Raw genomic sequence first — 24,309 nt, forward strand, 5'->3', positions numbered from 1 at the left:
GCTATTTAGCAGTAAACAAAACAACAAAAATCTTTTATGATGCCTAAATTGGGGTGGAGAGGAAATGTTGACAACAGTAAATAAACCAAGTATATGACGTGTCAGAGGATGGTAAGTGCTATAAAAAATAAAGCAGGGAAAGGAATATAGGAGTATAAAGAGGATTGTTATATATAGAGGGTGCCAAAAAAATGTATACACATTTTAAGTAAGGAAAAAACTGTATTAAAATTGTAATACTCAATATATACCGATAACATAAGATGAATACAAGTCACATGTGTACACTTTTGGCACCTCCAGTGTATGCACATCTACTTTTAGAAATATATATATATATATATACATTCAGTTGTGTCTTTTTCTTTTAGAAAAGGTTAAACACAGATATCCTGAACATAAAATTTTTAGATCTTTTTTACTTAATAAAGTGATGGGGTTTTTCATATCATTAAATACTATTCTGAACCATTAAAAGACTACACATATTCCATTTTATAGACTATGGTCTATTTCCTATGCAGTAACCAGGGTGATCTTTTAAAACCCTTCAGGCACTGTTTCTCCTAGCAAAAGAACAAATCCTTAACATTACCCCTGACCCCGCATGGTTTGCTGCTGACCTCCTGTGCATTTGCATCTGTCATTCTCCCCCCAAGCTTCCTGTGCCCCATCCAGCCACAGAGGCCTTCTCTGGTCTCCGTCCTGTCCTGGTGTCCTCGTACATGCATGGGGAGAGAGTAAATAGGGATATGTAAGGTGATAGTTAGATCCCAGTTGTTGAGGAATGATTTTTAAGACTTTGAGAAGAACGTAACCGTATTTGTTGTATATTATATACGTCTTGGGTCCTTAGTACCCTATTCTTATTCATTTAACTTTTTATCATAAAAAATTTTCAAACTTACAGAAAAGCTGAAAGAATAATACAGTGAACAATTATATTACTGTCAACCTAAATTAATGTTTAATTAATGTTTTGCAGTATTTTAAATTCTATAATAAAATGTTTTTGATTGAACCATTTAAAAGTGTGTTGTACACATCTTGACACTTCACCCTTAACTTCCATATATTAAAGGGAAATCATTTTCTTAACTGTTAAAGATTTGAGGAAATTGTGTGAAATATTTTATAAAACAAAAAACCACAAATACGATTTTTTTTAAAGCAGTAAGTATTCACTATAATGATAAACAAATTTGACTTCAGTTTTGGAAAATGGATGTAAACATAAAGAAAAATCTTTCTACAGAATACTGTTCATACTAGAAAAACTGTAAAAATGGTAACTAAGTATATGGAAAACTCTTCAGCTTCTTTAATATTGAAAGGTATACATTTGCTACCACGTTTTGGGTACTTAGTATGTCTCAGGCATTTTATCTTAACCACAGTCACGTGTGGTAGGTACACAAATGTCCATTTGCAGATGATAAAACTTGCTGGGATAAAATTCTTGTTCCAAATCCCAAAGTTATAGAGCTAGTGAACTGTGGAGCCAACATTCAAATGCAGAGTATTTAAACATCAATGAGAAAAGAAAAGCTCCACTTTTAGCAATGAGCAAAATGCAGCAACATTTAAGGTCAGAAAAACTTAAACATCATTGTAAAGAAATTAACCTAAAATAATAAGATAAATGGGTGAATTTAAGATTCAAAGGGATGTTAAGTTACTACATATATAAGATTATATATATATATATATGTTGTAATCTCATATACCCTTTGAGCACTTCCATTTGTAGTTGCCCTACAGATGCTTTCACAAGTCCTCAAAAATGTCTTGTATATATAATTGTACAGGAGTGGTTTTTCCAGGAGGATAGGCATCTAGGTTGTTTCCAGGGGTTTTTTTTCCTATCAGTGTCTGGTTAAATAAATTAGACTTCATCTACATATAGTGGAATACAGTGCAGCTGTTGCAGAAAATTGTAGAAGTATCAGCATGGAACCATTTCCAGAATATATCAAGGGAACCAAAGCTCGAGGGATAAAGCTCTGTATGTTATGTAGTAGAATCCTAACTGTGAATTTAAATATATATAAACGTGTAGGTATTTAGTAGAGGCTACTTGCTGAAGATTGGAATTTCTTGTTTTCATACTATTGGAATATTTTTCTTCCTTGAACTTTATATAATTTTTAAAAACTAGTTTACATTTAATAAATGTTTACCAAAATTCAGTGATCATGGGGCTGGGTGAGAACTGATATTTTTATGGCAGCTGGTAGTTTCACAGACTGGCAAAATAATCCTGTGTGGTGATTAAACCAAAGCTTATTTTGAGCACCTGTGATATATGTCAGGCATTATACCGTGTTTCCCTGAAAATAAGACCTAGCCAGACCATCAGCTCTAATTCGTCTTTTGTAGCAAAAGTTAATCTAACACCTGGTCTTATTTTACTATAATATAAGACCCGGTCATTAAATATAATATAATATAATATAATATAATATAATATAATATAATATAATATATAATACAATATAATATAGTATAATACTGGGTCTTATATTAATTTTTGATCCAAAAGATGGATTAGAGCTGATTGTCTGGCTAGGTCTTATTTTCGGGAAACATGGTACTAAACGTTTTATGCATGTATATCCTACTTAAATCTCCAACCAACCCTATAAAGTAGATGCTAGTTTTTTTCTTGCTGGAGGAAACAAATTTAGAAGACTTTAGAAGATTTAGAAGTCTTGCCCAAGAGTCACAAACTCCAGAGCCTTTGCTTTCAACGCCTGATACTTTCTCTATTACTCTTCAAAAAAGGGTCTGGAAAGTCATTTAAAAAGATTTTTACTCAAGACAAAAGGCAATGTTTGAATCTGTGTCCGTTTCATCAACTGAAAATAGGGATAATAATCTCTACCCTTCTTTGAAAAGATGATATTTGCATGAATTTACTGAATAGGAGATTAGAGTCAATAAATATTTTTTATCCATTGCCTGCTTTCCTCATACAAAAAGTTCAGATGTTTAAACCCTTTTAATCTCATCTGTAAAGTGCAATTTTAAGTGACAGTTTCAGTCAACTTTTTGAAATCTTTTGTATAATTTACCTCTTAATTTCAGTGTAGTACCTTTTCATAAACAGAAAATATACAATGTAACAAAATCTCATTTCTACTTAAAATGTTTTCACCACTAACTGTATGGTTGGCAGCATTCTTTCAAAACTACTAAAACGATGAACAAAAACCTCTTCATAAGGCTATACATTCTGTTGGCTCTTCTTTTAAGACATAAACTTACCTGTTTTCCCTTCTTTTCAGGAACACCATCTTCAGCGGGCTATTTCAGCACAGCAGGTGTATGGCGAGAAGAGGGATAATATGGTTATTCCAGTCCCAGAGGCAGAAAGTAATATTGCTTACTATGAGTCTATATATCCCGGGGAGTTTAAGATGCCAAAGCAGCTCATTCACATACAGCGTAAGTAACTACTCTTTTAATAATTATATTTTATATATTTATTACCTTATGTAACTCTTGACAGATTTTTTTATCTATTCAAGGCCATTTTCAATACCCATTTCATTGACCAACATCAATTAATTGAGAGTTACTAGAGCCCATTTTCAACTTTTAAAATTGGGCTTGAGATTTCTGCCTGACAAAAAGAGATAGCATTTTCATCCTAGATTTTCAGTTTCATCTCTGCATGGGATCTAATATTACTTTAGACAGATAGGATAAAGACAGTGCCTCAGATATAATGGTTTTCTTACTGTTCAGAAACAGGAATAGTAATAGCCTTAAAGAACTTCTTAGTGTTACTCAGGAGTCAGCAAACTCTCTGTAAAGAGTCAGGTAGTAAACACTTTAGACTTTGTTGGTCATTTTTGTCATTTATCACAACTGTTCGACTCTGCCATTGTAAGGCAAAATCAACAATAGACAATACATAAACGACTGGACATGGCTGTGTTCCAGTAGAACTTGGACAGAAACAGATGGCAACCCAGTATTGGCCATTAAGTATTACGTTACCTGTAGGATTATTTGTAGTAGCTATTTATGAGATTGAGGAAGTTCCCCTCTATTCCTAGTGTACTGAGTTGTTATCATGAAAGAGTTTTGTCAAACGTTTTTTCTTCATCAATTAATAGGATAATGTGATTTTTCTTCTTTAGGCTGTTGATGTGATAGGTTACATTGCTTGATTTTCAAATACTGAACCAGCCTCTAAGGGATCGAGATTTTGGTATTAACTCCTTTTTGCCTTATCCTGGGTCTCAAAGATTTTCTCCTATGTTTCGTTCTAGAAGTTTTAACATTTTACATTTAAGTATATGATCAATTCTGAATGTGAGGTTTACATCAAGGTTTTTTGTTTTGGGGGGGTGTTTACCTATGGATGTCCAGTTATTCCAGCACCATTTATTGAAAAAACTATCCCTCCTCCATTGAGTTGCTTTACCTTCTTGTTCAAAAATCAATTTGGCATATTGATGTGGGTCTGTTTCTGGGTTCTGTGCTCTATTCCATTGATCTTTGTGTTTATCTCAAGACGGTGTTTTTGTCTTGATTATTACAGCTATATAATAATTTTGCTTCACAGGGAGAGCGATTCTTTATTATTTTTCTAAATTGTTTTGGTTAGTCTGGGACCTTTCCATATAAATAATACAAAAAACTTTTATCTACAAAGAAACTTACTGAGATGTTGATAGGAATTATATTAAACCTATACATCATTTTAGGAAGAATTGATACCTTTAGTGTTGAGTCTTCCAGTCCATGACCACGGTATGACTCTCCAACTATTTAGATTGTCTTTGATTTCTTTCGTTGACATTTTATAAGTTTTACAATACAAATTCTGTATATGGTGTGGTTTTTCTTGTTTTTGTGGAGGTTTTTTTTTTTTTTTGGTTTTCTTACTTATTTTTTTATGCCTGAGTGTTTTATTTTCTTTGGAGCAATTTAAACTGATATTGCATTTTTTAATTTTGGTTTTCACTTGTTCTTTTCAGTATATAGAAATGCAATTGAATTGTTTCTTGAGCTTATGTCCCGTGATCTTAACTAAAATTACTCACTAGTTCTAGGAGATGTTTGCAGATTCTTTGGGGTTTCTATGTAGAAAATCATGTTGTAGGCTGCAAATAGAAACAGTTTGTTTGTTTTTTTTCCAATCTGTATGTCTATAATTTCTCTTTCTTTCTGTATTATAGTGGCTAGAACTTCAGTACTATGTTAAAATAAGGGTAGTGAGAGCAGATATCCTTGCCTTGTTCCTGATTTTACAGGGAAGAATTCAGTTTTTCACCATTAACTATTATGTTACCTGTAGGATTATTTGTAGTAGCTATTTATGAGATTGAGGAAGTTCCCCTCTATTCCTAGTGTACTGAGTTGTTATCATGAAAGAGTTTTGTCAAATGTTTTTTCTTCATCAATTAATAGCACAATGTGATTTTTCTTCTTTAGCTTGTTGATGTGATAGGTTACATTGCTTGATTTTCAAATATTGAACCAGCCTTACATACCTGGAATAAATCCCACTTGGCTGTGGTGTATTATTTTTTTCATATGTTGTTGGGTGAGATTTGCTAAAATTTATTGGGGAGTTTTGCATCTAAGTTAATGAAAGATACTGGTTAGTAGTAGTCTTTTTTTATACTCTGTCTTGTTTGGTTTTGGTATCAGAGTAATATTGACCTCATAAAACAGGTTGGGAAGTGTTCCCTCTTATTCTGTTTTCTGGAAGAGATTGTGTAAAATTGATGTTAATCCTTTAAAAATTGGTATTGGCTTTTAATGTGCTAGAATAAATAAAAAGTTAATTATAGTGTAAATTTCTACAGAGTTAACATTGACTCTTGACTGCTAGGTGGTCTAGTGAATTGCCTATGAAGGGTACATTACCAATTATATATATGGACCGGTTCACTTCAGCTCCCTTAATTTCTGTTTTGTAAAGCTCTTAAATGAAAGTTACACAAACTGTTCTTCAGCATTTTTGAGATATTAATTAGTATGCCTTTGAAAAACAATGACCAAACATGTTAGAATTATTGCATGTTATATTCTCCTCTCCACCCCCAGTCATACTGCATATTACTGTGTTTATAGATTCTTAGAGTCTTACAGTTAAAAATAAATAAATAAAAGTTTATGTTTTTTTTAACCCTGCATTTTCCAAACATATTCATTACCTGTTACCTGTTAATATTTCATTGAACGTTGGTTTGGAAAAATCTCAACTCTATTCTTGTCTTCAACAGGCTTAGGAAAGAGATCACAATTTACTCCTTTTTATCCTAGTCAGAGCTCTGAAGGAAGAAACCCATATTAAAACCATCATCCCCTTCATTAGTTCCAGACTGTAGTTATCTTCTAAGCTATTTCACTGAGTGCTGCTCACATTTCCTGATCCAAAGGGTCTTGATGGTATTTCTCTTTTGATTCGTGATCTGTAAAGCTTCTAGATTATACAGCTAGGACTTCTCCTTTCCTATTTATACTGGAAGAAAGGACAGAACAGCTCTGACCATAGTAGACAGGAACAGTTCTGTCTCCTTCTTCCCCTTGGGCTTCAAAGCTCTACTGTTAATCCTCAGAGGAAGTCTTTTTTAAAAGAGCAGTCTTGGGAGAGGTGGTTGGGGGCAGGGTGAAAAAGATGAAGGGATTAAGAAGTACAAATCGGTAGTTATAAAATAGTCATGGGATGTAAAGTAAAGCCTGGGGAATATAGTCAATAATATGGTAATAACTATGTATAGTGCCAGGTGGGTATATTGTGATAGCACAATATGGGGTCAGATGGTTGCTGGACTTATCACGGTGACCACTTCTTTAGATATGTAAATGTTGAATAACTATGGTGTACCCCTGAAACTAATATAATATTGTATATTAGCTATATTTTTAATAAAAATCTTTTTTTAAAGAGCAGTCTTGATGTATATTTATATATGTATATATGTGTATGCATAGATGTATTAAGTTGGTGCAAAAGTAATTGCGATTTTGCAATTGTTTTTAACCTTTTAAACTGCAATTACTTTTGTACCAACCTAACAGATATATGCATTTATAGTTCTGTCCACTGGAAGGGCCAAGAAGCAAATATATTCAGTAGCAATGAGCACACCTAGTACCTGTTCTCTAATCCATTCTCCACTAAATGGGACCAAGAACCGGTGAGAAAAATGGCTGGTTCCAGGGCTGGGGCCGGGTATGTACAGGATAAACCTGGAACAGCTTGTAATGCCAGACATTAAGCACTCTAAAAAAAATAGAGACATATCACAAGGACACAGGAGTTTCAGTTGGCTAATTCTGGGACAATTGAAACAATGGAATAATTAAGTACAATAATGAATTGTAAACCATTGAAAAAGTAGGAATTCATGAGTCAATACTGATAATAAATAGATAAATGGTGGAAAAGAGTAGAATGCCAAGAGCTGAATAGTACAATGTGAGAGAGAGTCCGGGAGCTGGGAAATCATTTTTGCAATTACCGTGATCAAGATTGAATCACACAAGAATCATCAATGTATGCTCAATATAAGAGGAAATTTTGATGAGACGCATGATATTTGCATGGTATTAAGCTCTCCTCACAAACTGCATATTAGTTAAAAGGATGGGAAAAAATACAGTGGAGTAATCAGGCAATGTCTTGACTGGTGATCAAAACCATCATTACTTACGAGGAACAGATGAACATGTGTGCCCTACATGTCATATCCTGCGGAGGACTAAGACGGTTGAGTATTGCAGGGTACCAGTTAACAGTGCTTAATCTCATCACAGTGGGAAAAAATCAGGCACAAAGTGAGAAATGTGATGATGATGATGATGATGATGATGACAGTAATAAAGTCCTGGGAAGAGGGATGTTGTCTTCAAAAAATATCAGTATCTTGAAAGACAAAGAAAGGCTCTGGAAATGTTCCAGATTAAAGTTGACTAAAGAGATAACAATGAAAATAATACTTGATCCTAGACTGGTCCTGTGCTGGCGGGGAAATGTTATAAATTATTAGATCAGCTGATAAATTGGAATATAGGCAGAAGATTAAATTGTATGAGTGTCAGTTTATGAAGTTAATGACTATACAATGATTACATAAAATAACCTCGCTCTTCTTAGGAAATACACTGTGAAGTATCTAGCAGTAAAGAGCCATTATGAATGTAATGTACTCTTCGATGGCTCAAAAAATTGTGTGTGTGTGTGTGTCTGTAGAGAGAGAGAGATGCACGTGCAAATGATAAAACAAATGAAATAAAATTTTAACTGGGTGAATCTGGGTAAAGGATATGCTGGTGTTCCTTGACCATTTTTATTTTGTAAATTTTGTAAGTTTGAACTCCTAAATTAAAAAAAAATTTTTTTAAATAGATCTTTATAGAACTTTTTTATTACCTCTCAGAGTAGATGTGTCCTGTCTTTTTATGCCCTCATTCTGAAAGACTGCATTTTCTCCTTCTGTTTGCCTGTCCCCGCATCACACTACAACATACATTCTTACGCCATTATTCTTCTGGTACTACTTTCTGACATAAAATCTGTAGCATGAACCAAAAAACTTTATCTACAAAGGATTTCATATCTGGAATTTCAGATCTGTCAGATCTGGGATTCTCCATTTACTCTCCCCAGGTACATTCTAGAAGTAACTCTAAGCTCTGTCTCTAGTAAAGAAGTTGAAGGATTTCCTGATCTAGCTAGCCAGTGAAAGCTTTGTCTTCTTAGGTCTAAGGCAAAGATATCAAATACCTAATACCCCGTAGTAAATATCATTATTATGACAGTCTTTTCTGCTGCTCAAAATTTATTCCAGAAGTTTTGCAAGAAGATATTCCAATCATTGAGAGCTAGTGCTTGAGTTGGTAAATCTGTTTACCATTCCTGGTCTGAGAAATTTCTCCTCAACCTTGGATAGTGTACCTTCTTTTCAATCAGGGATTATATTCTGTCCCTAATCCACATTTTGTGCCATTTCATGCATCCAGATGTTTCACTATTTGCTTTTTGTATTTTTAAAATACTGTTTGGAGTTATGGACATACCCACCCATACACGCATAGTCTGAGCCATAGTATGGCACTTGGTACATGGTCCTTTATATACGTTTCATCTCTCACTGGATTCTTAAGTCCAGGGGTAAGTACTATAGTTTGTACCAGTCTGTTTAAAATAATCTAATAAATTACGTATTCTTATGTTGTTCTTGCTTAGATTTATTTTCTCCATCTGTACATTATATTGTATTTTGCTTAACCATACACATAGCTGTGTTTATCCTTAGCAAATATTTTAAAGGAGTCAGTTTGTACAGTATGGCTCCTATTATTTAACAATTATTGGCCAGCTAGGTCTCATTTTAATTGGTAGAACTTAATTAGAAGAGGCAACACATTTGCCTGTTTTTCTTTATACCCTTTGAACACACTCATTTACATGGCCCAGAAAATTTGAAGATAACTCCATTTCTATGACCATGATAAATACGTTACATCTGTATTAGCTGTGCTTGAACTGTCAGTTGGAATTACAGATTTGGATAAAGCTATATTACACTTTAATCATTGCCTGTGGATTTTTTGGTCAACTGAAATCCTAAAGTGAATTTTTTCATGTTACCTTTTCTCTAGGGCTTTAATATTTTGTAACTGAACAAGAATTGGCTCTCCTTATATTTTTAAGATCTTAGATGTGTTTGCACCAACTAAGAGAAATAACTTCTTGCAGAGGCAATAGTAGTCTCTCAGTTAACTTCAGTGGAAAACCACTGAGCTCCCTAGGAGAGAAATTTTCCTTTCCAGTCTTGATTCTTGTTCCCTGATATTTTGGACATGACTTATCATTGATGATAAAATGTATACCAGAAGTATGTCAAGTGTATTTTGATGATGCAAAAGTAAGGTGATATTAGGTGAGCTTGTTTAGTTTTTATGACTTATTAAGCTTTGTAAATGTGATTTGATCTAAACAAAAATATTTTTTATAGTGGAGGATGCAAAAGTAATATAAAAATGAGACCCTAAAAATATAAAATATACCCTTAAGAAGGTAGAACATTGCTAGGTGGTTTTCTGCATTATCTGGATCACCGCTCTTCAATAGAACTTCAGTGGTGATGAAGATACTCTGTAATTCGTGCTGTCTGGTACAACAGTAGCCACTAGCTACGTGCTGTTTAATACTTGAAATGTGGCTAATGTGACTGAGGTACTGAATTTTTTTTTAAGTAAGTTTAAATTTAATTAGCTACACATGGCTAGTGGTTACCCTATTGAACAACACAAATATGAATTACCTTGGTTAGGGACAAAAAAACAAATGTTTTTAATCCAACAAAGTTTTCATCCACTTTGAGATCTCCAAAAACTCTGTTTGCATAGCAATAACAAACAGAATTAGATGATGGAAAATCATTGGAGGGCCTACCTATCAGGTTGTAAAGATGTTAACATAACAGATGTTTATGGAGTCTGAATATCCATTTACTTTAATGAGAAACATTATAGAAATGTGATATGGGTCAAAATAGAAAATGAAACATAATGGTATAATATATTCAATTCTACAAATATTTATTGGATTCCTCTATAAATACTATATTAAACTTGAAGTGTAGGGGTGGCAGATTTGGAGCAAATGGGAGTCCCTTCTTGTACCTGTCATAGATACCACTAATGGATGACCGCACATTTTTTCAGATTTTCCCCCACATGAATAGATGCAGTATCAGAATTTTTTTCTGGAGAGTACTGCAAACAGTTAGCATGCAGGATGAACATGTTTACTATCTGCACCAGAGGTCAGAGATAAATAAGAAGACACAATGCCTCCTCTCGAGGAAATCAGTCATATTCTAATGCTTAACATGTAGATTATAAAGTATGTGTAAAAAACAGTACCAAAGAACGGAAGTGATCTAACCTTGGTACCAGCAACTTTCAATATTTGAATTGCTTGTAATTTATGCAAAATATGTTTACACAGTATTGTTCTGGGGAGAAGGTTCATAGCTTCTAAAAAAGATAAAAGTGGTTAGGAATCTCTTATTTGTAGAGGGCAGTCATGAAACGATTCCACAGGAGTTATTGTCAGGTTGGGTTTTGAAAAGAATAGTCATTTGCTAGGTGGGCAGGCAGGAACTAGCTAATGTAAAGGCCTGAGGACATGAAATAGCTTGCTGTGTTAGATACATAAAGTTGGATGTTGCTGGATCATAAAGTACTGATGAGACTGGACAGGCTACATCAAAAAGGGCCTCATAAAATTTTGATTCTAAGATGACGGGAAGTTAGGAGGAATTAAGCAAGGGAAAGATGTGAGACAAATTACGACATCAGGCTACTGAATGTTTTAGTTATATTATCAACCTAGCTTTATTTTTATAAGTAATTGAATGGCATTTAATAATACAGAGCAGTGGGTTTTTTGCCCCCCCCCCTTTTTCAAATCTTGACAAATACAAGAAATACCTCACAGTTCTATCATCATAGCAGTGATTCTCATGAGGGAACAAAACTTATCAAGAATGCACTCACTGAATGATAGCTGTTACTGTTGTTGGCAGTGGTTCTACCACTTCAGCTTTCAATGCCACTCCCTAAGCTTTTGGTAAAGTAGTTAAATCTGTTTTTTAAAAGAACTTAAATATTCTAAAAACAGTCTTATTTAAAGACCATATCTCTTTATATTATGTCAAAACATGAAATTGATGACATTTTATCAAGGTTTGAGCTACTTTTCATATAGTTTAACCCAATACATTTAATAATCTATGTTCTTAACAGTAGGTTTCTATTGTATTTGCTTTTGGGGGTGGGATCACATCCATGATCTTTTATCATTTATCTATATTAACAGTAAAGATAATCTCCTTTCTTAAACTTTAAATATGGGAAACAAAACTGTAATCTTAGACTGTATGACTGAAAAAAAATCCAAAAAAATCTTTCTCATTTCTTTAGAAAGTTTAGGTCTTGTTTTTATCCAGACATCTGTGAGAGGTTTTTGTCAGTGGATTCACACAGTGAATGATTGCTTATGGTTTCTTCTGTCAGCTTTTAGTTTGGATGCTGAACAGCCTGATTATGATTTGGATTCTGAAGATGAAGTATTCGTGAATAAACTGAAAAAGAAAATGGACATCTGCCCATTGCAATTTGAGGAGATGATTGACCGTCTAGAAAAAGGCAGTGGTCAGCAGGTACAACTTAATTGTATATATAATAAGAGAGTGTGTGTGTGTGTGTGTGTGTGTGTTGTATGCATTTATATAAATATCAACATTTATATGGAAAAATATGTTGGGGAAGGGACGTGAGCAGTCTCGAGTTAACAAGCACGAAGTCATATCCCATTTCTGCCCACTATGACCTGTATTGTCTAGAGCAGTATGTTTAATTTATCTGTGCCTCAGTTTTCCCATCTGCAAAATAGAGATGATAGAATGGTTGTGAAAATGAAATAAAATAGTGTATATGAAGCATCTAGCTCAATGACTGACGCGTGCAAGCTACTCTGCATGTTTGCTATTGTAAATACTGTTATTATTTTGATGGTTGTCATTTAAATTTAGAAGTGCTTTTGAACCTTATATATGTATTATATGAAAATGACATCATAATTTTACATTTAGCCAGTCAGTCTGCAGGAAGCCAAACTGCTGCTAAAAGAAGATGATGAATTAATTAGAGAAGTTTATGAATACTGGATTAAAAAGAGAAAAAACTGTCGGGGGCCATCTCTTATCCCATCAGTAAAACAAGAAAAGCGAGATGGTTCCAGCACAAATGATCCTTATGTGGCTTTTAGAAGACGTACTGAAAAAATGCAGACTCGAAAAGTGAGTGAATTTGGGAAATTGGGTGGTAATTATTTTTTGATGTAAGAAAAATTGTTTATAGTTGTGCATATCAATATCTGAAGCCTGTGTTTTAATTTGTGTTTAAATACTTTACAGTATAATGAAAAATAAATCGTAAGATTCATTGTGGAGCTATTGATATATTTTAATGTTAATCCATTTAAAATCATACACAAAATTGATTTCCTGGTGATGCATGCCCCCTTTTACTGTTTTTAAATTCTCTTCTAACCCTTCAAATATATATGTTCTTATATATGTCAATAGCTATTATGTTCAGAATGCCACTAGCTAGCAATACTTATTGACATTAAATAAGCAACTTTGTATTTGCAGAATCGCAAAAATGATGAAGCCTCTTATGAAAAAATGCTTAAACTGCGTCGAGATCTAAGTCGGGCTGTTACTATTCTAGAGATGATAAAAAGAAGAGAAAAGAGTAAAAGGGAGCTATTGCACTTAACACTGGAAATTATGGAAAAGAGGTAAAGTATAATTTAATAATGTTAGTAAGTATGGTACCATTAGCATTTTCTATATTGAGTTAATTTATTTCTTAAGCAGTTATCTGTAACTCCAGAAATATCTTCTTTTAATAATAATTAGAAACTATTTAAATGTGTGGTATGATATACTTTGTATAATGTTACATATGTTCCTCTCTTTTCTTTAAAAGTGACTGAGTTCAGTAAAATTAAACTATGCCAGGTATTTCCATTTTGAAATCTTACTCTTTTGTCCTTACGTGTGTGCAGAGCTATGAGGGACAGAGCATTTGTCAATTTAAGGTTTTTTATTTTATCTGCTAGATGGTACTGATTTTAAAAAAAGCATAAGGGAGGAGGAAATATTTATAATCTTAACATTCAAATAAGCATTCAGCAAGGTACACAGTGAAAACTTTTAAGCTTTATTCCCGTTTCCTAGTCCCTACCCCAAAGAAAACCATTAATAAATTTCTTGTAATTCATTTCAGAAAAATTAGTTTTATAGCACAATCAATTCAAGTTAGCAGAAAGTTCCTCAGCACCATTTTAAGCATTAATTTCAACATCTCCACCGACTCTTTCACCAGAATTGTTGAGTTAAAATATGAACCTCTCCCCACCGCCCCCCACAATCATATTTATGGTGCCAAGATAATACTATAAGTCAAAAAGTAAAAGGAAGAAACCAAAAGAATTATATAATCTTTAATTTTAATAAGCATTCAGCAAATTAGTCAAATTTTAACTAATTTTACCAAGTCTAATCAGTGTTTGTAATTATATCTCAGTTGGTAATTAATAGTAATAAGGATAAGTACTTACAAAGATAATTTTTTAAACTTTCTTTTTTATAATTTCAGGTATAATTTGGGTGACTACAATGGAGAGATTATGTCTGAGGTCATGGCACAGAGACAACCAGTGAAACCTACTTATGCCATCCCCATCATCCCTATTACTAATAGCAGTCAATTTAAACATCAGGAAGCAATGGATGTGAAGGACTTTAAAGTTAATAAGGTGAGTAAAAATTCTGTGATGATAGTAGCTGATAATGGAGTGGTATTTTATCATTAAAATCAAAGTGAAATAAAAAGAGATACATAGAAAGCCTACCACGAAATATGCTACAAAGCCAGCTTTTCCATTCAGGACGGTCCTGTTGATAGAACAGGAGAGCTTGTAAATAATAATTAACTTTGTAATTAACTTTTCCCCAAAAACCATAATGCTATAAGCTGCATAAAACTTGAAATATTTAGCACATTTACATAACCATGATACTTGCCATGAGTTTTTTCTTCCCAACAAAGACATTTTTGCCTCTAATCTTTCTTGCGTTTTTCTTACACCTTAAATTCATACCTCTCCTCGCCTCTGCTATCCCTTCCATACATATTTCTAACATGCCCTATGTTCATCAGCTCAGTCACTTTTGCCTCTGTACTTTATCCTTGTGTTTCTCCTGTTTAATGATTTCATCTTCATCCTCTAAAACTGCTCAGTTCACCACTCCAGAATACCTTCATTGTTCAGCTAGTAGTAAATCCCTACTATTTATTTTCATAACATCTCAGCTTTATGGCTTTATTATCCACTATGTTAATGGTAATCTGAAGTCTGTTTTCTGTGTATGTAAAATTGTTCATTATTATTTTCCCTGTATTTATTTGTTAGTTCTTTAGAATAAAGACTAAATATCCCTTTTTATTCTGTATTTTCATAGAAAATTAAAAAAAAAAAAGATACGGGAGCCAGTGGTAAATACTAAGTGCAGTTACAGGGTTTCAGAAGCTGGAAAACTTTCATTCTTTTCCTTCACTTTAATTGAAACAAAATACTTTGAGATTATGGTTAGGTTGTAGGAGCGTATTAATGTTTTCAGAGACCAACCAATCTCTAAGACTTGACAATATAAGATGGTAAAACGTAAGAGTCTTGTATCTCTTATGAGTTTGAATGCCTTCATTTAGCAGTAAACTTCATTTTAAAACTTCCCTAAAACTGCAGGTTTGTTGAACATGGTTTCCTAGTGTTTGATTAACTCATGACTTTATTGCAGCAAGATAAAGCTGATCTTATCCGACCTAAACGTAAATATGAAAAGAAGCCCAAAGTCTTACCATCGTCTGCTGCTGCTCCTCCTCAACAGACGAGTCCTGCTGCACTGCCGGTGTTTAATGCTAAAGATTTAAATCAGTATGACTTTCCCAGCTCAGACGAAGAACCTCTCTCCCAGGTAAATATAAGAATTTCCCTATGAATATAGAGGAGGAATGTAGAAAGTCACATGTCTTGACCCACTTTATTTTATTTAAAGGTTTTGTCTGGCTCTTCAGAAGCTGAGGAAGAGAATGATCCCGATGGTCCCTTTGCTTTCCGTAGGAAAGCAGGCTGTCAGTACTATGCTGTAAGTTTCAGGCTTTCTTTTTAAATTACAAACTGCTTACCCTTGACTGACAAAATAACTTGGATTTTCTTTTTTTTTCTTTTTTTTTTTTAAGCCTCACTTAGACCAAACTGGCAACTGGCCTTGGACTAGTCCTAAAGATGGAGGATTAGGGGATGTGCGATATAGATACTGCTTAACTACCCTTACCGTACCCCAAAGGTGTATTGGATTTGCACGAAGACGGGTTGGGCGCGGTGGAAGGTAAGGTATTTCTGTATTCGAAGCATAGCGATATTTTACACAATAGGATAAATTGAACCTAAAATTTAAACTGAGGTAATCCTTAATAGCTCGTTTGTTCCCACTTGTTCTTAACTAATTTTTAGACTGAAATATTTTCCTACCTGGTTCTTATATAAACATAGCTTTTAAAGCATAACTAATGTCCCTAATGGATCTGCTTTTCTTCCCAAGTTTGAAAACCTCAGATATCTATCCTTGTGGATAGAATTCTGACAAAAGGCACTAGATAAAGGCAAGAGTAAATCATGATTGCATAAATTGTATTAAGTTAAAGAAAATACAGGTTGTTTCAGGAGTTCTGGGAGATATTGAAAAAGAAGGATTAAATAGGTTAAGAAATGTCATATATAGCATATGGAGTTGTTTAACTCATCAGTAAAAAGCCTCCAGGATCCATGCATGACCTGATCTTGACTTCCCAGTTTGTCAGGATCTAATTGCTCTTCTTGCTTTGGTTAAATCTGATAGAACTCCTTCGTACTTGATGCCTTTATCCTTCATACTCAATGCCTTTATCCTTCATATTTGATGCCTTTATGTGAGAAGTTGTGTGTGTGTTGAGGGGGCGGTGGAGGCAGGGAAGGAATTGCAGAATGCATAAAAGCGAAGAAAAAGAAGACTTCATGTAAAATGTGAAAAAAATTAAAAGACAAAATAGATAATATCAGTACTTTCAGGGAGAAACCTAAGGGTATAATTTATAATAAATAAATGGCTTATACATATATTTGTTTCATTTTTTAATCGTAATTGCAGTTTTTACCACTTAAACATTAGTTTAGAATTATCAGGGCATTAAAATACATTTTATTTAGTGCTTTTTCTCACATCGTTATGTTGACATCAGTAGTGGTGAAAATTCTCTGTTAGCTATATCTTACTCTATACCAGTTTAATATCAATGTTAGCATTTAAGATGGGGTCATTTATAAAGTTTATATTAGTAACAAAAATATATCCTCTAGAGTAATGGATCAAATATTTTGTTAGAAATTTTAATGATATAACATATCCCAAAGATCACATAGTTTTTACTGATTTCTCCTACCTCCTCCTACTTTCACACACCACAAAAAAGTTTTTCCTTAAATAGAGGACAGGTATGCTAGCCGCATTTCATAACGTTTTCTGCTTGCTTTGTAATGAAAGTGAAAAATCTTTGGTTGAAAAGAAAAATACTTTCATATATGTAACTTATATTGGTAGACCAACCCAAAGAACTGTAAGAAACTCGCTGTTGTAAAATATTTACCTCATTCTGTGAAATGGATTACTCTCTTTTTTAATCAAATCATTATAACATAAAAGAAAGTACCTTTATCAGATACTGATATTTTAGCCTATAGAACCAAATACTGAAATAATCAAAATTATAGCTTTTAAATATTCAGTGTGAGCTGTCTGTTTGGAGTTGGGGAGAGAAAGAAAAGCCTTTTTTATATAATTTATGAATAGCTGTTTTATATACATGTTTCCTGCCTTGTTTTTAATAGGGTCTTAATGGACAGAGCTCACTCAGACTGTGACAGTATGTTTCGCCATCTGGATTTGGAAATGCTTTCCTCACCACAACATTCTCCAGTCAATCAGTTTGCCAATACCTCAGAAACAAATACCTCGGACAAATCTTTCTCTAAAGACCTCAGTCAGATACTAGTCAATATCAAATCATGTAGATGGCGGCATTTTAGGCCTCGGACACCATCCCTACATGACAGTGACAATGATGAACTCTCCTGTAGAAAATTATATAGGAGTATAAATCGAACAGGAACAGCACAACCTGGGACCCAGACATGCAGTACCTCTACGCAAAGTAAAAGTAGCAGTGGTTCAGCACATTTTGGTATGTTTATTTGTTCTGATGTACATTTCTATACAAATGTCAGGTTCATCAATTTTTTGAATATGTGGTTTATTATATTTATGGCCAGAAGTCCTTTATTCTCAAAATAGTTAAAAAAAAAACAACAAAAAAAAAAACTACGTTTAAGTGTTTATTTGAATCCTGTTTGTACATGTGTCTTCATTTAAACATACCTACATACAAAGGTGGTTTATTACTATTTAACCTATGACATTTGTTTCCTGGATGAACTCAGAACCACAAGATTCAGCAATTATATCTTCGAAATAATATGAAAAGAATGTGGATGATAAATTGTTGCTGTTGTATGCTTGAACACTTCTTTTACTTAGACTGCTTAAAAGTAGACTAGCAAGTAGATTTGCAAAGTCTTATCTGTTGTCACAGTAATTCAGAGTAATTTATGAGAGAAACTAATTTTTCACAGAACGATATTTAAGTAAAAGGATTATTTTAATAATTTTGGAAACATTTTTAGATAATGTCTACTGTAGCATTATGTATGGCTACTTTGTGTAATGTGTCTAAAATAAATGTTGTCTACTTAAAATATTTCTAAAATTCTAGCTTTCTATTTTAAAGCATAAATCTGTGTTATCTGAGGCATGTAGATTATAGAAATCCATTCTTAAAATTGTTACTGCAGATTTTGGTAAAGATAATTTAAATAGAGATATTGAAAAGACTGGGAAGATATTTATTCTGTCCCCCTAAACATCTGGTAAGGCTACAGTAAAACCTTCTAATAAATAAGAAAATGTGCTTATTTTTAAAGACCTCCAGAAAAGATTTCATAAACTAATTTACTTTGTGGTTAGAAAAACAATATTTCTATGAAGTGGAAGTCTTTCAGCTTGTAAGAACAGTAATCACATTTCGGAAATCAGCTAGACGATAATCTAAATTATCTAAGGCCTAACAGATTGTTTATCATCCCATCAATTTCAGTTGATGTCATGAAGAGTCACTCTATTTTTGTAGTCTTAATAGAAATGAACTTTTCAGTATGAAGGAGGACTTATTTATAGTGTGAGTGTAGAGATTTTAAAAGTATAAACTTGGGATATGTTTTCCCTGATAAAGATTTATAAACTATAAAATTCTTTGAGACTTCTCATAGAAAATTGGCGTGTTCATCAATCCCCATCTCCTCCACCTCAAGATAGAGAAGTTGAATTGTGTAACTATCCTAAGAATCTTGTAATGATCTTTTTTTTGTAAATTGTTTTGCTATACAACTTAAATAAGCATTGATATTGTAAAACTTACTTGATTTGTGCTGGCCAAAGAATATTAAAAGGTGAACATTGAACAGTAGTATTACCACAAATTTAGCTGAAAAAAAAGGGTTAATAACTCTGTAATTTTCTTTTAAATCATATTCTTCCCCTATATATGTGATACAATTTTTTAAAATATGGGTTCTTCAATTTTTTTTGTCGTACTTAATTGTTTTCAATTTTTCCTTAAATTTTACTAGATCTTCCCTTATACTTAGAGAATAAATGATTCTCTACAGATTGCTGTAGAGTAGCACTTTATTCTTTCATAGTTGTGAATATCCAGAAACCTAAAGCTTTTCTCTTTATGCTCTATAAAGTGTATTACAGTGGAGTTATATGTGCTTTTAAATGAATTAAACTATAGGCCCTTGGGGGAAAAAAATTAAAATTTAGCAGTCAAGTGTTATATAGTATTCTAAATACAATTCTACTAAAATGTATTTGCCAGTGGACCCCTGTGGGCATGGGAGAAGTGGATCTATTGTTCCCCTTGCCACACTGCCACTTCATTTATAGGTTAAGCATCTCACCTCAGGCAGTGTAATTATAGTTTTAAAGGTTTTTTTTCATAGAGCATAGCCCAAAAATACCACATCACCCAGTACTCAGCCACAGAAACTCTGATCTAGTCTGATGTCAGAGGGGAAACTGGTTGTATTGGGTTTATTGAAATAGATGGGTCTGTATTGTGTTACACTCTGAGGGAATTTTTAAGGCTTAATTTTTACTATACTGACTTTAGATCTTAACCATTGTATGAGATATGAGTCAATTGATATACTTGCCTTCTGCTTAAGCCAAATATGTAGGTTTTGATTTCGCCGTTTTTTATTATTCTATCAGTCTTAAATATTAATATTTAGATGTGTGCTGTGATATGATGATGCCTTCTAGACAGATTTTCCTTTTTCTTAAAAATCATCTAGTGGGCCTAGTCTCATTTTTAAACAGGAAATTCTAAATAAGATATCAAGAGCCCATTATTTGTAATAAAGGGAATGAGCTTTAACACACCAACTTTTGTAGCCTCTGTTTCAACTGCTCAGAATCTTTTCTTGCTTGCTTCTCAGTCTTGGCCATTTTGTATAGTTATGTAGCCAAATAGTAGCCTGGTTAGTTACTAGAGTGCTTGGTCCTCTGGATACTATATAGCAGAATAACACAATATGGAGGAACTTGAGAAGACTTAACTATGTGTTTTCAGAATTCCTGGACTAGATTTTAGTATAAATTATGTATTTTTAATAGTCTTTAGTTAATATGTGATTTGGACAGTTTCCAAATCCATTATTCTATTTTTTTTTTTTAATCCATAAAAGCATCTCTGAAAATTTAGTGTTTTTTCAATAACTGAGTGTCATTTGCATATGTTTGGGTTTGGCTGATATCAGATGTCAGAATTAATACCCTTTTTCATAATTAGGACTCTAATTCAGAAAGACTAAAAAGAGAAAAGTGATTTTAAAACCACCATTATATGTTTAGGATTTGAATTCCTAGTTCCCAGTGAAATTTCATCTGCATATCTGCACTAAAGATTTGCTTTATTTCGCAAGTGAATAGGAAATATGTAGCTAGAATGTTAGTCTCAATATCTGTAGCTTAGTGCAGTTTACTTCAGTTTGTAACATAAAATTTTAATCTCACCATAGAAAAGGAACTCTGGATTTGAGCACTGAATATTTTCATTGTTGGATTTTGTAAAGCTGCAGGTCCTTAATCCTTATCCAAATGTGTTTCAAAATTCAGAATTACATCATCAGCAGAGTCTGGAGTAGCACCTGGAGTAAAATACATTAATGGTTGTACGGTTTTATAGTGAAGGCAAGAATATTCTCACTAAATAGGTTTGACCACAAGCAATCTCATGTTCAAGTCATTTGGAGTCAAATGAATTCAGGTTCTGTCATGTTTTGCCATCAAGTGAATTACTAAACTTCTGTTTTCAGATTGGATTTCTGGATGGCTGATAAATGCTCATAAGCTTCCATCAAACCTATCAATTCAAGTTTACTGATTAAGGGGTCATACTTTAATATTGTCTGGAGTCCTTTCACTTTATATTTATTTCTTTAAAGTTAACCCTTTTTCCTGTATTAAAATAATCCCCTGCCTTTTTACTGCTCAAAAAAATTTCTAATTGAGGTGTGGTTTTTAAAATAGGTGTTTGCGTTTGTAGGGAGCTTTGTTTGTTTGTGTACAAAATACACATTTTGGTAATCTAGAATCCATCTTCTCAACTGAATTTTTAAATTGTTTTTTCCTAAGTACCTGTCACCCACCCCACCTGCACTTCTTTGATCATTTCAGTTGATCTGCTTCAGCTATAGGAATGTGACCTAAAGGGCAGCAGCCTGAGCTGTCAGCTATGCCAGGTGCTGGTGTGCCACGTGCTAATATCCTTGTATAAGAAGGGGACTTGTAAAATCTCAGAATATTTCATCAAAAGTCCTACCTCAGAGAATTATAAGAAGCTACCAAACAGAAGTTTCTGACCTCTGTCTAGACACCTCTTGTGAGGACAATTCAACAACTTTCTTAATCAGATGATTCTCCAGTTAGGAATCTTGTTTAGAAGTTTGTCCATATATTGAACAAAAGCTGCCTCCGTAAATTTAAATCTTCTGGTTCCTGTTTTGCCTTTGGAAGCACATTGAATAAGTTTCCTTGATCTCCAACATGGTAGTGTCCTTGAAATATTCAGAGTCCTGTCATGCTCCTCCGTGTTCTCAGCTTTTAAGCGTGTCCCTCACATGACTCTTCCACGGCCTAGATTAATGTTTGTTAGGTGCTGTATATATGAGATTTTTTTAATAACTTGGTTCAAACTCTTCGTACATAAAAAGTTTGATTATTTCTAATTTAAAAATACTAAATCTAAAGTAAACTTTTGTCTATTTCTTTTTATATTTAAAAATCTCACAAGTTTCAGGGTGGTGTTCTGTCCCCCTTCCACTAGTAAATATCTTTGTGACCTCATGTGAGTTTTTTCATCTCTATTATGAGGTTGTAGGAGGAAATCACTGAGGATCCCTCCTGATTTAAAATTTTTTGGTTCTGTGAAATGATTCTGATTCTAGGTTTGGTCATCTGTCCACAAAACCCATCTTGTCCATCTTTGCATGAATTGCAAACTTAACTAACACACGATATCTAGATGTAGACATACAACCTAAAAACTTTCTACCTTAATAGAGATTTAGGGAAATAAGAGATTTAGGTCATTTTATGTTTATTTTCACTTAGCATTTGGTTAGACTTTGAATTATAATGGCATCTGAGGTATTCTTGGTTTTCTTTATAATTAATAATGTAAAACCCAATTCAGGTTGTACTTGCCGCAGTTTACTACCTTACCAAGCTTTCCTTTCTTGATAAGCCTTTTTTATTGGAATTCTATTTCTTAGAAAAAATATAAAATCTTAGCATCTCATGGCTGAAAAGGACTACAGTGTTCACATAATTTGATCTTTCATATTTTCAATGAACGCACTAAGTGCCATCACTTCCAGCTTATATGTTGCTCTGTACATTTCTTCTCGATCATTTATCAAAAACGTCTAGGGAAAATTTTATGACTAGACTCTAGAGATATCTAAGAAATAGGCTACCACAGTGATCTAAAATCTTTTTTAATTTTTATGAGAGTTTATTTGAGCCAAACTGATGACATGCTGGGGAACAAGATCTCATAGTCTCCCTAAAATCTTGATGAGTATTAGTGATCTAAAATGTTGGGTGCGTTTTTATTCCTAAATCTGTATTAGGGTGAAGTTAACAGTTGTTAAAAAGTGAAATTCATAAGACCCTCAGAGACCAAGGATTAAAATGTTGATTTAAATAGGGCAAAAATACTTGGAACCTTTATTTAATCAATTTCTAAATTATTATTGTTAATTTTTTTTATTAAAACACACAAACACCAGCAAAGTTCTACAACAGAATATTTCCATTCATATAAATTGAGTTTTTTATACAGGTCTTCAGTGAATGCTAAATTAGTTATTTCCTCAATCTGTAATTACCTGACCTTCCAGAAATGGTCCTTTATAAAAATATATATATATATATTGAGCATCCTCTATTAGGAAATTCAAGACTTAGGCAATTCCCTCAAACTTGGGAAATTAAAGTATAAACCTCAAAAATGTATTAGCAAAACTAATAAATTAAGGATCTTTAGGTTTAGATAATTAGTTATGGATTTGTTTAAATATAAATATTATGTGAATCATAAACATTCTTTCAGTGCTGCATTAAATTTTGTAGATTTTTTTCAAATTCTGATTCAACGTATTTCTGTTATATGGACATTTCCATCATGTTGACGGAAAGTTACTTTTTGTCAACATTTAGGGATTATTCTATTATCAATAAAAGTCTTCCCTACAGAAATCAGATTTGAAGATTCAAACATAGGAAAAGAATCTCATAAAAGAACAGATACCAACTCAACAGATTTTTAACACAAAAATTTAAAAATCAATAGAATTTTCTCAACAAGAATTTTTTTTTGTTCTTGCAGCACAGAAACTAAAGCTCAACTCAATATAAGAGCCTGTATAGATACTAACTTCTGAGGTTTTCTTAAATATTAGTTCATGATTTTCTGATTCATCCAAAATACAAAATTTCTACCTAAACATTTTGTAGTTGTATAAGGTGGAAGCAGTATCCTGATAGATACTTCATGAGTTATAAGTGAAAGTTACAAAACTTGATGAAGTGATATTCTAACTAAATTATCAAAATGCAATTAAAGACAACAACAAATTAGGTGGCAGTATTTTGAAAACATTAAACTTGAGATTGAGGAAATTTGCATGACTTGTAGATTCCCTGGTACCTAGGGATGCATGATAACTTTTTTTTGTTTGTTTTGAAATAATTCTTACCCAAACATCACAGGCTTCTTAAAGAAGCCTTTAAGGTCAGATGTTGTAATTGTATGTGCTTTTTATATTTTTCCTTTTTTTAATTGGCAAAAAAAAGAAACAGGTTTCCTTTTTAAAAACTGCACACACTTTTTGGGGGGTAATAAATGAACATTTTTTTGTTTGTTTTTTTTAGAACTGAGCTCTCCATAGACAAACATAAGTAGCATAACACAGTGTCT

At 33.0% G+C, this 24,309-nt stretch overlaps 1 protein-coding gene across 3 annotated transcripts in view; it reads left to right on the forward strand.

Moving 5' to 3' along the window:
* Positions 1-24,309, forward strand: part of EPC1 (enhancer of polycomb homolog 1) — an 86,062-nt gene that overhangs the window by 56,205 nt on the left and 5,548 nt on the right. For all 3 annotated transcript variants that reach the window (XM_019731488.2, XM_019731485.2, XM_019731486.2), the window contains exons 2-10: positions 3,288-3,447; positions 12,055-12,200; positions 12,633-12,839; positions 13,197-13,345; positions 14,209-14,368; positions 15,411-15,587; positions 15,669-15,758; positions 15,853-16,001; positions 17,537-17,889. In XM_019731488.2, coding sequence (XP_019587047.1) covers positions 3,288-3,447; positions 12,055-12,200; positions 12,633-12,839; positions 13,197-13,345; positions 14,209-14,368; positions 15,411-15,587; positions 15,669-15,758; positions 15,853-16,001; positions 17,537-17,889 — 1,591 coding nt within the window. The remainder of the gene's footprint in view (positions 1-3,287; positions 3,448-12,054; positions 12,201-12,632; positions 12,840-13,196; positions 13,346-14,208; positions 14,369-15,410; positions 15,588-15,668; positions 15,759-15,852; positions 16,002-17,536; positions 17,890-24,309) is intronic.

Source organism: Rhinolophus sinicus, linkage group LG02 (assembly GCF_036562045.2).
Source record: "Rhinolophus sinicus isolate RSC01 linkage group LG02, ASM3656204v1, whole genome shotgun sequence".
NCBI lineage: Eukaryota > Metazoa > Chordata > Mammalia > Chiroptera > Rhinolophidae > Rhinolophus > Rhinolophus sinicus.